Source organism: Symphalangus syndactylus, chromosome 8 (assembly GCF_028878055.3).
Source record: "Symphalangus syndactylus isolate Jambi chromosome 8, NHGRI_mSymSyn1-v2.1_pri, whole genome shotgun sequence".
Lineage (NCBI taxonomy): Eukaryota > Metazoa > Chordata > Mammalia > Primates > Hylobatidae > Symphalangus > Symphalangus syndactylus.
The window spans coordinates 36,017,379-36,030,928 of NC_072430.2; the positions used below are offsets into that span (position 1 = coordinate 36,017,379).

At 37.4% G+C, this 13,550-nt stretch overlaps 1 protein-coding gene across 7 annotated transcripts in view; it reads left to right on the plus strand.

The window, feature by feature from the left end:
• Positions 1 to 13,550, plus strand: part of CEP128 (centrosomal protein 128) — a 636,715-nt gene that overhangs the window by 236,432 nt on the left and 386,733 nt on the right. For all 7 annotated transcript variants that reach the window (XM_063644064.1, XM_063644067.1, XM_055288555.2 and 4 more), the window contains one exon: positions 930 to 1,002. In XM_063644064.1, coding sequence (XP_063500134.1) covers positions 930 to 1,002 — 73 coding nt within the window. The remainder of the gene's footprint in view (positions 1 to 929; positions 1,003 to 13,550) is intronic.

Here is a 13,550-nt window from a genome sequence, read left to right on the forward strand (position 1 = left end):
TGTAAAGCCAAAAGATAATGAGAAAGCTTGGAAAAAACAAGAACACAAAGTTATGATCCAAGTGTGAAGCTGACTAAAATGTGAGCCTGACAGAATGTGAGCAGAAAGCATCAATTCAATTTCATAGGATGGAATAATTCATAAAATTCATAAGATGTATAAATATATTACATAAAACTCTACAGGTAACCAATAGAACTAAAAATGGTAATAACATAATCTGAAATTAGAGAATGAGCTAAATATTTCAAAACAGTCAATCGAAAATGCCTCGAGTTGAACATGATGAAGGCAACCAACAAAATAATTAATAATGGAAATGGTTGTGCATGATTCACAGAGGGAAGTGCAGCCAGAAGTAAGATAGTGCAAGACAGAAGGGCTTTTTCTTTTCTTTGTACATCTTTCTATACGATTTGTTTGTTTATCATGTATGTTATTAATTTGATGAGAAACAAGGTAATGGGAGGTCGGTTAGTGAGGATAGAGTTTGTACAGCACATTTTTCTTTATGAATTGCTAGAAAGAGGGTGTAAGATCAAGAGTTTTTGTTTTCTTTTGTCCCTTTCTCTCTTTTTTCTTAATTTAAAATGGGAGATATTGCAACATGTGTGTTTATTGAGAGTGATGTTCCAGTGTAGCAGCGATTCTCAAAGTTTGGTCTCCAGACCTGCAGACCTCTGTTCCTGCATCACTTAGGAATTTTAGAAAGGCACATTTTTGGGCCTCATCTCAGATTTGCTGATTTGAAATCTGGGGGGCGGGATCCAGCAGTCTGTGTTTTAACAAGCGTTCCATGTGTTTCAGATGTTTATAACAGTTATAAAGTAGAATATTTTGTAATAACATAATTATCATGTTATACATTTCACTAGTTCTGTGTATTTTCTAAATATCCAAGTTTAAATTTTTTATTTTTTTTTTCCTAGGTTGGATGCAGAAACAAAAAGGGCTTTGGAAGAATTGACTGAAAAACTTAATGAAGCCCAGAGACAAGAAGTGGTGAGACCTTTTTTTTAATAAAAAGTTTTATTTCATGTATAGAGGCTGGGTGGGCTGGTCATAATCACAGTGAGGTTTAGTAGAGTTTAACCTTTTGGGTGGTATGTCCCATTTTGTCTAAAAGTGTGTTCTTGTAGCTCTTATAAAATGTTCATGAATTTTGGGTATTTATATTTGGTATATTTATATTTAGGTCTATTTATTTGGTATTTATATTTAGGGATTTACATTACAGTATTAGCATATTAGAGTCAACATTTGTTTTAACTAGGTTAGAGTTTATGATGACTATTTGAAAGATAATTTAAGTTTTACTGGCTCTGATTTTTCTGTAGTTTTTATGAAATGGTATTTGAGAAGTGCAGAATTCTTTCACAGTGGTTTTGTAGCACTTCCCATTTTCAGGTCATCTCACATGTGTATAATTACAATTGCTACAAGACCTCTTTGCTGTCTGTTTTTGTCTGATATGGTTCCACTTGAAAATACTCCTAATTCCCAAGCTTTATTATCTCAAAGTCATATTGTTGACACCCACTGTTCAGTGATTTATTTTTATCAAATCACTATCCTTGGTGGAATTAAGGTAAAAAAATACAGTCTATATAGTGTTTGTTTCTTTATATTATCAGTTTTTCTTTTTAGGAGGAAACCGTTAATGGTCACTAAACTGTTGCAAATTTGTCACCTTCAGGAGTGTGTTTATTCATTTATTTATTTCTCATAATACCTTTTTTCAAAGAAAGTTAGCAAGATTTTTTCTTAATATATTTTATTCAAATTGAAAGTTTCCTAGTAAAATAGATAATTTTTCTCCAGTTGTTAATTTGTTTACAGTTCCTTACATAAATATGTTGAGTTCATTTTGGAGTTTGAATTTATTGGCTGAATGTGCTAGGAGATAAAAAGATCAACTAAGTTGATCTTTTTGAAAATAGGGTATTTGAAAATTTCTCTTGTAGTGAAATTTGCTTATTTTAAAAATGAATAAACACTTGGCTACATAAAAATACTTTTGTGTTTTTGGTATTAAGTTTTTTGTGAAGAGCCTTGGAAAGGTGAAGATACAATGCCTGTCTTCTGCTGAAGTAGACAACATCTTTCCAATTAATGTGTGGCAATGTGGTATCTAATGTGTAATATCAAGATATATATTTCTTTTGCATAAAGTTCTAGATTTTTTCAGATGTACCAAGGGCACCTTCAATTTAAATTGTACCAGTCTAAAATATCTAAAACATCACATACTTCAAAAAAAGGACTTTTCTGAAATTAACAGATTGGTGCTTTTCTTAGTTAATTGCAATAGTTCACACAGTATGAAATCTGTGCTATTGCCTGATTTACATACTAAACAAGAACTGAAGTACACATTTAAGAATGTTGCTCTAAGGTCCTCTGTAACTTACTAAGTAATATGCTGTCTCTTGTCATAAATTCTAGAATGGAACCTGTTACTTGACAAAGGAAACTGCTGAAGCTCTATCTTCTTTTTTTCTTGTTTCTTTTCATTTTTATAATGTTCTTAATGGGACTGTCTATTGAATTTGAATCCAGTTTAATTTTCCATCTTTTCTTTTGTGGTTAGTACTTTTTTGACCTGTCTAAGAAGTCATTCCCTATACTTAGATCACGAAGATGTTCTCTTATGTAATCATTTAGAAGCTTATGGTTTTACCTTTCACATTTAGATGTGATATTTACTTGAAATTGGCATTTGTGGTATGAATTAGGAGGAATACATTTTATATGAATGTTTAATTGATTAACTTCCATTTATTAAAAGGACTACTCTTTCCCCACTACTTTACAGTCGTATCTTTGTCATATATCAAATGTTCATATGCAGAAGCATCTGTTTCTGGACTCTTTGATCCCCTAGTTTATTTGTCTATCCAAGTGCCAATATTCCACTATCTTGATTACTGTTGCTTTATATTTAGTCGTGATAGGGATAGAGTAACTCCAAGATAAGGACACACCCATCATCCCCAAAATTTCTTACCCACCCTGCCCTGATTTGCCCTTTCCCTGCCCCTAAAACTCTGAAACTCAAGTTTAAATGTAACTATACTTTTTTTTTTGTAAATTTTATTTTGTGCATTTAAGCTATGCAACGTGATGTTATGGGATATATGTAGATAGTATAAAGATTATTACATTGAAGTAAATTAACATATCTGTCATTTCACAGTTACCCATTTTTTTTGTTTGTTTGTTTTGGTTTGTGGCAAGAACAGCTAAAATGTACTTATTAGCATGAATCCCATATATAGTACAGTTTTATTATCTATAGTTCTCATGTTCTACTTTAGATCTCTAGACTTGTTCATCCTACATATCAGCTACTTCGTATCCTCTGACCTGAATCTTTCCATTTCATCCCCTCTACCGCCTCTGTCCCTGGTAACCACTGTTTTGTTTTCTATCTCTGTATATTTGATTTCTTTTTGTAGATTCCGTATTTAATTAGTGAGATCATGCAATATTTTTCTTTTTGTGTCTGGCTTATTTCACTTAGCATAATGTCCTCCAGACCCAGCCATGTTGTGGTAAATGAAAAAATCTCATTCTTTTTTAAGGCTGAGTAATATTTCATTGTATATATGTACCACAGTTTCTTTATTCATTTGCCTATCAACAGACACTTAGGTTGTTTCCATGTCTTGGCTATTGTGAGTAATGATGCAATGAACATAGGAATGCAGAATCTTTACAAGGTGATGATTTTATTTCCTTTGGGTATATGCTCAGCAGAGGGATCACTGGGTCATATGGTAGTTCTATTTTTAATTACTCTTTCTGTATACTCTTGTCAACATTTGTTATTTTTTGACTTTTTAAAATAATAGCCACCATTACAGCTGTGATGTGATATCTAGTAGTGGCTTTGATTTGCAGTTCCCTGATGATTAATGATGTTAAATACCTTTTGATATAGCTGTTGGTGATTTTTGTCTTCTATGGAGAAATGTCTATTTAGATTCTTTGCCTGTTTAAAAAAATTGGATTATTTGTTTTTCTGCTATTGAGTTGTATGAGTTCGTTGTAAATTTTGGGTATTAACCTCATCAAATATATTGTTTGCCAATATTTTTCTCAATTCGTAGGCTGCTATTTCATTTTGTTCATTATATATTTTGCTGTATAGAGCCTTTTTAGTTTGAAGTAGTGCCATTTATTTATTTTTGCTTTTGTGGCCTAAGCTTTTGGTTTGATGATACCCAAAAATCATTGCCAACGTCAGTGTCCAGGAGATTTTCCCCTATATTCTCTTATAGGAGTTTTATAGTTCCTAGTCTTACATTTAGGTCTTTTATCCATTTTGAACTTATTTTTATGTATGGTATAAGGTTCAGATTCTTTTGTGTGTGAAATTCCAGTTTTCTTAGCACCATTTATTGAAGAGACTTTTCTTTCCTCATTGTGTCCTGTTGGTGCCCCTGTCAAAAATTAGTTGACCATATCTGTTTGGGTTTGTTTCTAGGTTTTCTGTTCTGTTCTATTGGTGTATGTGTCTGTTTTTATGCCGGTACCACACTGTTTTGATTACTATAGCTTTGTTATATAATTTTAAATCAGGAAGTATAATTCCTCCAACTTTGTTTTTCATTCTTGGAATTGTTTTAGGGTCTTTATGTTTCCATACAAATTTTAGGATTTTTTTTTTTCCTGTGAGGAATGCCATTAGGATTTTGATACGGATTATGTCAAACCTATATATTGCTTTGGGTAGTATGGATAATTTAAGAATATTAATTCTTCTGATTCATGAGGATGGAATATCTTTTCATTTATTTTTTCATTATTTTGTCTTCAGTTTCTTTCATCAGTGTCTTACAGTTTTCCGTGTACAGGATTTTCACCTTTGTTAAATTTATTCTTCAGCTGTTTTTTAATTTTTAAAACATGAAATATACATATTTCATGAAATATTTTTATTCAGGCATGCAATGTATAATAATCACATCAGGGTAAATGGGGGTGTCTATCACCTCAAGCATTTATTCTTTGTTACAAACAATTATACTTTCAGTTATTTTAAAATGTACAATTAAATTCTTATTGACTATGGTAGTGCTGTCAAATACTATGTTTTATTCATTCTTTCCAGCTATTTTTTTTTTTTTTTTTTTGCACCTAGTAACCATTCCATCTCCTCCTCACCCTTCAACTATCCTTCTCAGCCTTTGGTAATCAATTCTTGTACTGTCTGTGAATTTGACTGTCTTAATTTTTAGCTCCTACATGTGTTGTTTTCCTTTCTGTGCCTGGCTTATTTCACTTAACATAATGGCCTCAAGTTCTATTCATGTTTTTGCAAATCACAGGACCTCATCTTTTTTTTTGGCTGAATAGTACTCCATTGTGTATAAACACCACATTTTCTTTATTTATTCTTCTGTCGATGGACACTTAGATTGTTTCCAAATCTTGGCTATTGTGGATAGTGCTGCAATAAATGTGGGGGTGCCCATATATTTTTAATATGCTGACTTCCTTTGTTTTGGGTATATACCTAGCAGTGGGATTGCTGGATCATGTGGTAGCTCTGTTTTTAGTTTTTTGAGGACCCTCCCTACTGTTCTCAAAATAGTGCTTATACTAATTTACATTCCCATCAACAGTGTGAGAGGGTTCTCTTTTTTCCACACCCTTGCCAACATTTGTTACTTATTGCCTGTCTTTTGGATAAAAGGTATTTTAACTGGGGTGAGGTGATGTCTCATTGTAGTTTTGATTTGCATTTCTCTGATGCTCATTGATCTTGAGCACCTTTTTGTATACCTGTTTGCCATTTGTATGTCTCCTTTTGAGAAATGGCTGTTTCTTTTGCCGATTTAAAAATAAGATTATTAGATCTTTTCCTATAGAGTTGTTTGAGCTCCTTATGAATAATGGTTATTTTGTCTTTATTTTTATTTTTAATTAAACTTTAAGATCTGTGATACATGTGCAGAACCTGCAGGTTTGTTACATAGGTATACATGCGCCATGGTGGTTTGCTGCACCCATCAACCCATCATCTAGGTTTTAAGCCCCGCATGCATTAGGTATTTGTCCTAATGCTTTCCTTCCGCTTGCCCCTCACCCTGCAACAGGCCCCAGTGTATGATGTTCTCCTCTCTGTGTCCATGTGTTCTCATTGTTCACCTCCCACTTATGAGTGAGAACATATGGTGGTTGGTTTTCTGTTCCTGTGTTAGTTTGCCCAGAATGATGGTTTCCAGCTTCATCCATGTCCCTGCAAAGGACAAGAACTCATTTTTTTTTATGACTGGATAGTATTCCGTGGTGTATATGTGCCACATTTTCTTTATCCAGTCTATCATTGATGAGCATTTGGGTTGGTTCCAAGTCTTTGCTATTGTAAATAGTGCTGCAATAAACATACATGTGCATGTGTCTTTATAGTAGAATGATTTATAATTCTTTGGGTATACACCCAGTAATGGGATTGCTGGGTCAAATGTTATTTCTGGTTCAAGATCCTTGAGGAATCGCCACACTGTCTTCCACAATGGTTGAACTAATTTACACTCCCACCAACAGTGTAAAAGTGTTCCTATTTCTCCACATCCTTGCCAGCATCTGTTATTTCCTGACCTTTTAATGATCACCATTCTAACTGGCATGAGATGGTATCTCACTGTGGTTTTGCTTTGCATTCTCTAATGACCAGTGATGGTGAGCTTTTTTTCACATGATTCTTGGCCGCATAAATGCCTTCTTTTGAGAAGTGTCTGTGCATATCCTTTGCCCAGTTTTTGATGGGGTTGTTTTTTTCTTGTAAATTCGTTTAAGTTCCTTGTAGATTCTGGACATTAGCCCTTTGTCAGATGGATAGATTGCAAAAATTTTCTCCCATTCTGTAGGTTGCCTGTTCACTCTGATGATAACTTCTTTTACTGTGCAGAAGTTCTTTAGTTTAATTAGATCCTATTTGTCTATTTTGGCTTTTGTTGCCATTGCTTTTGGTGTTTTAGTCATGAAGTCTTTGCCCATGCCTAAGTCCTGAAAGGTATTGGCTATGTTTTCTCCCAGGGTTTTTTGGTTTTAGGATTTATGTTTAAGTCTTTAATCCATCTTGAGTTAATTTTTGTAGAAGGTGTAAGGAAGGGGTTCAGTTTTAGTTTTCCACGTATGGTAGCCAGTTTTCCCAGAACCATTTATTAAATAGGGAATCCTTTCTCCATTGCTTGTTTTTGTCAGATTTGTTAAAGATCAGATGGTTGTAGATGTGTGGTGTTATTCGTGCAGCCTCTGTTCTGTTCCATTGGTCTGTATATCTGTTTTGGTACCAGTACCATGCTGTTTTGGTTACTGTAGCCTTATAGTATAGTTTGAAGTCAGGTAGAGTGATGCCTCCAGCTTTGTTCTTTTTGCTTAGGATTGTTTGGCTATGCAGGCTCTTTTTTGGTTCCATATGAAATTTAAAGTAGTTTTTCTAATTCTGTGAAGAAAGTCAATGGTAGCTTGATGGGAATAGCATTGAATCTATAAATTACTTTGGACAGTGTTGCCATTTTCACGATATTGATTCTTCCTGTCCATGAGGATGGAATGTTTATCCATTTGTTTGTGTCCTCTCTTATTTCCTTGAGCAGTGGGTGTAGTTCTCCTTGAAGAGGTTCTTCATGTCCCTTATAAGTTGTATTCCTAGGTATTTTATTTTCTTTGTAGCACAGTTGAATGGGAATTCACTCATGATTTGGCTCCCTGTTTGTCTATTATTGGTGTATAGGAATGCTTGTGATTTTTGCCCATTGATTTTGTATCCTGAGACTTTTCTGAAGTTGCTTACCAGCTTAAGGAATTTTGGGGCTGAGACAATGGGGTTTTCTAAATATACAATCATGTCCTCTGCAAACGGAGACAATTTGACTTCCTCTCTTCCTATTTGAATGCCCTTTATTTATTTCTCTTGCCTGATTGCCCTGGCCAGAACTTCCAATACTATGTTGAATAGGAGTGGAGAGAGAGGGCATCCTTATCTTGTGCTGGTTTTCAAAGGGAATGCTACCAGCTTTTGCCAATTCAGTATGATATTGGGTATGGGTTTGTCATAAATAGGTCTTATTATTTTGAGATACGTTCCCTCAATACCTAGTTTCTTGAGTGTTTTTAGCATGAAGTGCTGTTGAATTTTGTCAAAGGCCTTTTCTGCATCTATTGAGATAATCATGTGGTTTTTGTCATTGGTTTTGTTTATGGGATGGATTATGTTTATTGATTTGCATATGTTGAACCAGCCTTGCATTCCAGGGATGAAGCCAACTTGATCATGGTGGATAAGCATTTTGATGTGATGCTGGGTTTGGTTTGCCAGTATTTTACTGAGGATTTTCGCATCAACGTTCATCAGGAATATTGGCCTGAAATTTTCTTTTTTTGCTGTATTTCTGCCAGGTTTTGGTATCAGGATGATGCTGGCCTCATAAAATGAGTTAGGAAGGAGTCCCCCTTTTTTCTATTGTTTAGAATAGTTTCAGAAGGAATGATACCAGCTCCTCTTTGTACCTCTGGTAGAATTCAGCTGTAAATCGGTCTGGTCCTGGGCTTTTTTTGGTTGGTAGGCTATTAATTACTGCTTCAGTTTCTGAACTTGTTATTGGTCTATTCAGGGATTCAACTTCTTTCTGGTTTAGTCTTGGGAGGGTGTTTGTGTCTAGGAATTTATCCATTTCTTCTAGATTTTCTAGTATATTTACATAGAGGTATTTATAGTATTCTCTGATGGTAGTGTGTATTTCTGTGGGATCAGTGGTGATACCCCTTTTATCATTTCTTATTGTGTCTATTTGATTCATCTCTCTTTTCTTCTTTATTAGTCTGGCTAGCAGTCTATCTGTTTTGCTAATTTTTTCAAAAAACCAGCTCTTGAATTCCTTGATTTTTCGAAGGTTTTTTTTTGTGTCTCTATCTCCTTCAGTTCTGCTCTGATCTTAGTTATTTCTTGTCTTCTGCTAGCTTTTGAATTCTTTTGCCCTTACTTCTCCAGTTCTTTTAATTATGATGTTCGGGTATCGATTTTAGGTCTTTCGCCTTTCTGATGTGGGCATTTAGTGCTATAAATTTGCCTCTAAACATTGCTTTAGCTGTACCCCAGACATTCTGCTATGTTGTGCCTTTGTTCTCATTGGTTTCAAAGAACTTCTTGACTTCTGCCTTAATTTTGTTGTTTACCCAGTAGTCGTTCAGGAGTAGATTGTTCAGTTTCCATGTAGTTGTGCAGTTTTGAGTGAATTTCTTAATCCTGAGTTCTAATGTGATTGCACTGTGGTCCGAGAGACTGTTTGTTATGATTTCCATTCTTTTGCATTTGCTGAGGAGTGTTTCACTTCCTATGATGTGGTCAATTTTATAATAAGTGCTATGCAGCACTAAGAATGTATATTCTGTTGATTTAGGGTGGAGAGTTCTGTAGATATCTATTAGGTCTACTTGGTGCAGAGTGGAGTTCAAGTCCTGAATATCTTTGTTAATTTTCTGTTTCATTGATCTGTCTAATGTTGACAGTGGGATGTTAAAGTCTCCCACTATCATTGTGTGGGAATCCAAGTCTCTTTGTAGATCTCTAAGTACTTGCTTTATGAATCTGGATGCTCCTATATTGGGTACATATATATTTAGGATAGTTAGCTCTTCTTGTTGCATTGATTCCTTTACCTTTATGTAATGCCCTTTGTCTTTTGTGATCTTTTTGTTTTAAAGTCTGTTTTATCAGAGACTAGGATTGCAACCCTTGCTTTATTTTTTGCTTTCCATTTGCTTCGTAAATATTCCTCCATCCCTTTATTTTGAGCCTATGTGTGTCTTTGCATGTGAGATGGGTCTCCTGAATACAGTACACCAATGCGTCTTGACTCTTTTTCCAATTTTCCAGTCTGTGTCTTTTAACTGGGGCATTTAGCCCATTTACATTTAAGGTTAATATTGTTATGTGTGAGTTTGATCCTGTCATTATGATGCTAGCTGGTTATTTTGCCCATTAGTTAATGCGGTTTCTTCCTATTGTCAATGGTCTTTACAATTTGGTATGTTTTTGCAGTGGCTGGTACTGGTTTTTCCTTTCCATATTTAGTGCTTCCTTCAGGAGCTCTTGTAAGGCAGACCTGTTGGTGACAAAATCCCTCAGCATTTGCTTGTTTGTAAAGGATTTTATTTCTCCTTAGCTTATGAAGCTTAGTTTGGCTGGATATGAAATTCTGGATTGAAAATTCTTTAAGAATGTTGAATATTGGCCCCCACTCTCTTTTGGCTTGTAGGGTTTCTGCTGAGAGATCTGCTGTAGTGTGATGGGCTTCCCTTTGTAGGTAACTTGGCCTTTCTCTCTGGCTGCTCTTAACATTTTTTCTTTCATTTCAGTCTTGGAGAATCTGACAATTTTGTGTCTTGGGGATGCTCTTCTCAAGGAGTATCTTAGTGGTGTTCTCTGTATTTTCTGAATCTGAATGTTGGCCTGTCTTGCTAGGTTGGGGAAGTTCTCCTGGATAATATCCTGAAGAGTGTTTCCCAACTTGGTTCCGTTCTCCGCATCACTTTCAGGTACATCAATGAATCATAGGTTTGGTCTTTTCATATAGTCCCATATTCCTTGGAGGCTTTGTTTGTTCCTTTTCATTCTTTTTTCTCTAATCTTGTCTTCATGCTTTATTTTATTTAGTTGATCTTTGATCTCTGATATCCTTTCTTCCGCTTGATTGATTTGGCTATTGATAACTTGTCTATGCTTCATGAAGTTCTCATGCTGTGTTCTTCAGCTCCATCAGGTCATTTATGTTCTTCTCTAAACTGGTTATTCTAGTAAGCAGTTTCTATAACCTTTTATCAAGGTTCTTAGCTTGCTTGCATTGGGTTAGAACATTCTCCTTTAGCTTAGAGGAATTTGTTGTTACCTGCCTTCTGAAGCCTACTTCCATCAATTTGTCAAACTCGTTCTCTGTCCAGTTTTGTGCCATTGCTGGAGAGGAGTTGCGATCATTTGGAGGACAAGAGTCATTCTGGTTTTTGGAATTTTCAGTATTTTTGCACTGGTGTTTCCTCATCTTCATGGATTTATCTACCTTTGATCTTTGATGCTGATGGCCTTTGGATGGGACTTTTCTGTGGGCATCCTTTTTGTTATATTGATGTTACTGCTTTCTGTTTGTTAGTTTTCCTTCTCACAGTCAGACCCCTCTTCTGCAGGTCTGCGGGAGTTTGCTGGAGGTCCACTCTAGACCCTATTTGCCTGGGTATCACCAGCGGAGGCTGCAGAACAGCAAATATTGCTGCCTGCTCCTTCCTCTGGAAACTTCATCCCAGAGGGACACCTGCCTGATGCCAGACGGAGCTCTCCTGTACGAGGTGTCCATTGACCCCTGCTGAGAGGTGACTCCCAGTCAGGAGGCACGGGGGTCAGGCATCCACTTGAGGAGGCAGTCTGTCCCTTAACAGAGCTTGAGTGCTGTTCTAGGAGATATGCTGCTCTCTTCAGAGCCAGCAGGCAGGAACGTTTAAGTCTGCTGAAGCTGTGCCCACAGCCACCCCTTTCCCCAGGTGCTGTGTCTCAGGGAGATGGGAGTTTTATCTATAAGCCCCTGACTGGGGCTGCTGCCTTTCTTTCAGAGATGTCCTGCCCAGTGAGGAGGAATCTAGAGAGGCAGTCTGGCCCCAGGTACTTTGCTGTGCTGTGGTGTTACTCACGGTCAGTGTTAACACTATGAGGGGAAAACTGCCTACTCTAGCCTCAGTAATGGCGATGCCCCTCCCACCACCAAGTTTGACTTTAGACTGCTATGCTGGCAGCAAGAATTTCAAGCCAGTGGTTCTTAGCTTGCTGGGCTTTGTAGGAGTGGGACCCACTGGGTGAGACCACTTGGCTCCCTGGCTTCAGCCCCTTTTTAGGGGAGTGAACAATTCTGTCTCGCTGGGGTTCCAGGCACCACTGGGCTACAAAAGAAAAACTCCAGCAGCTAGCTTGGTGTCTGCCCAAACAGCCACCCAGTTTTGTGCTTGAAACCCAGGGCCCTGGTGGTGGAGGCACACAAGAAAATCTCCTGGTCTGTGGGCTGCAAAAACCATGGGAAAAGCATAGTGTCTGGGCTGGATAGCACAGTCCTTCACAGCACAATCCCTCACAGCACAGTCCCTCACGACTTCTCTTGGCTAGGTGAGGGAGTTCGCCAGTTCCTTGCACTTCCCTGGTAAGGCAATGCCCCACCCTGCTTCTGCTCATCCACTGTGGGCTGCACCCACTGTCTAGCCAGTCCCAATGAGATGAACTCGATACCTCAGTTGGAAATGAAGAAATCTCCCACCTTCTGTGTTGGTCTCTCTGGGAGTTGCTGACTGGAGCTATTCTTATTCAGCCATCTTGACAGCTCTCTGTTTAATGGTTATTAATCCCTTGTCAGGTTGATAGTCTGCAAAATTTTCTGTCATTTTCCGGGTTGTCTCTTCATTTTGTTGATTGCTAACTTTGCTGTATGCAAACTTTTTAACTTGATGTGATCCCATTTGTCCATTTCTGCTTTGGCTACCTGTGCTTTTTGGATTGTTACTCAAGAAATCTTTGCTCACTCCAATGTCCTGGGGAGTTTGGTCCCCAGTATTTCGTTGTAATAGTTTCATAGTGTGAGGTCTTAGATTTAAGTCTTTTTTTTTTTTTTTTTTTTTTTTTTTGAGACGGAGTCTCGCTCTGTCGCCCAGGCTGGAGTGCAGTGGCACGATCTCGGCTCACTGCAAGCTCCGCCTCCTGGGTTCACGCCATTCTCCTGCCTCAGCCTCTCTGAGTAGCTGGGACTACAGGTGCCCGCCACCACGCCTGGCTAATTTTTTTGTATTTTTAGTAGAGACGGGGTTTCACCGTGGTCTCGATCTCCTGACCTCGTGATCCGCCCGCCTCGGCCTCCCAAAGTGCTGGGATTACAAGCCTGAGCCACCGCGCCCGGCCCTCAGTTTTTTTTTAATGCTATTATAAATGGAACTATTTTCCTGATGTCTTTTTCAGTTAGATAATTGTGTATAAAAATGTAGTAATTTTTATGTGTTGATTTTGTATCCTTTACTGAACTTATTATTATTATTATTATTATTTTTTGAGACGGAGTCTCTCTCTGTCACCCAGGCTGGAGTGCAGTGGTGTGATCTTGGCTAACTGCAATCTCCACCTCCCAGGTTCACGCCATTCTCCTGCCTCAGTCTCCTGAGTAGCTGGGACTACAGGCACCTGCCACCACACCTGGCTAATTTTTTGTGTTTATTTTTAGTAGAGATGGGGTTTCACCACGTTAGCCAGGATGGTCTTGATCTCCTGACCTCGTGATCCGCCCACCTCGGCCTCCCAGTGAACTTATTATTTTTAATAGTTTTTTTGTGTGTGGAATCTTTGGAGTTTTTGATGTGTAGGACCATTTTCTCTGCAAATAGAGATAACTTTACTTCTTTTCCAATTGGATGCATTTTATTTCTTTTTCTTGTCTGATTGTTCTTGCTGGTACTTTTAGTACTATGTTGAATAGAAGGAGAGGGGGCATCCTTGCCTTGTTCTGGATCTTAATGGA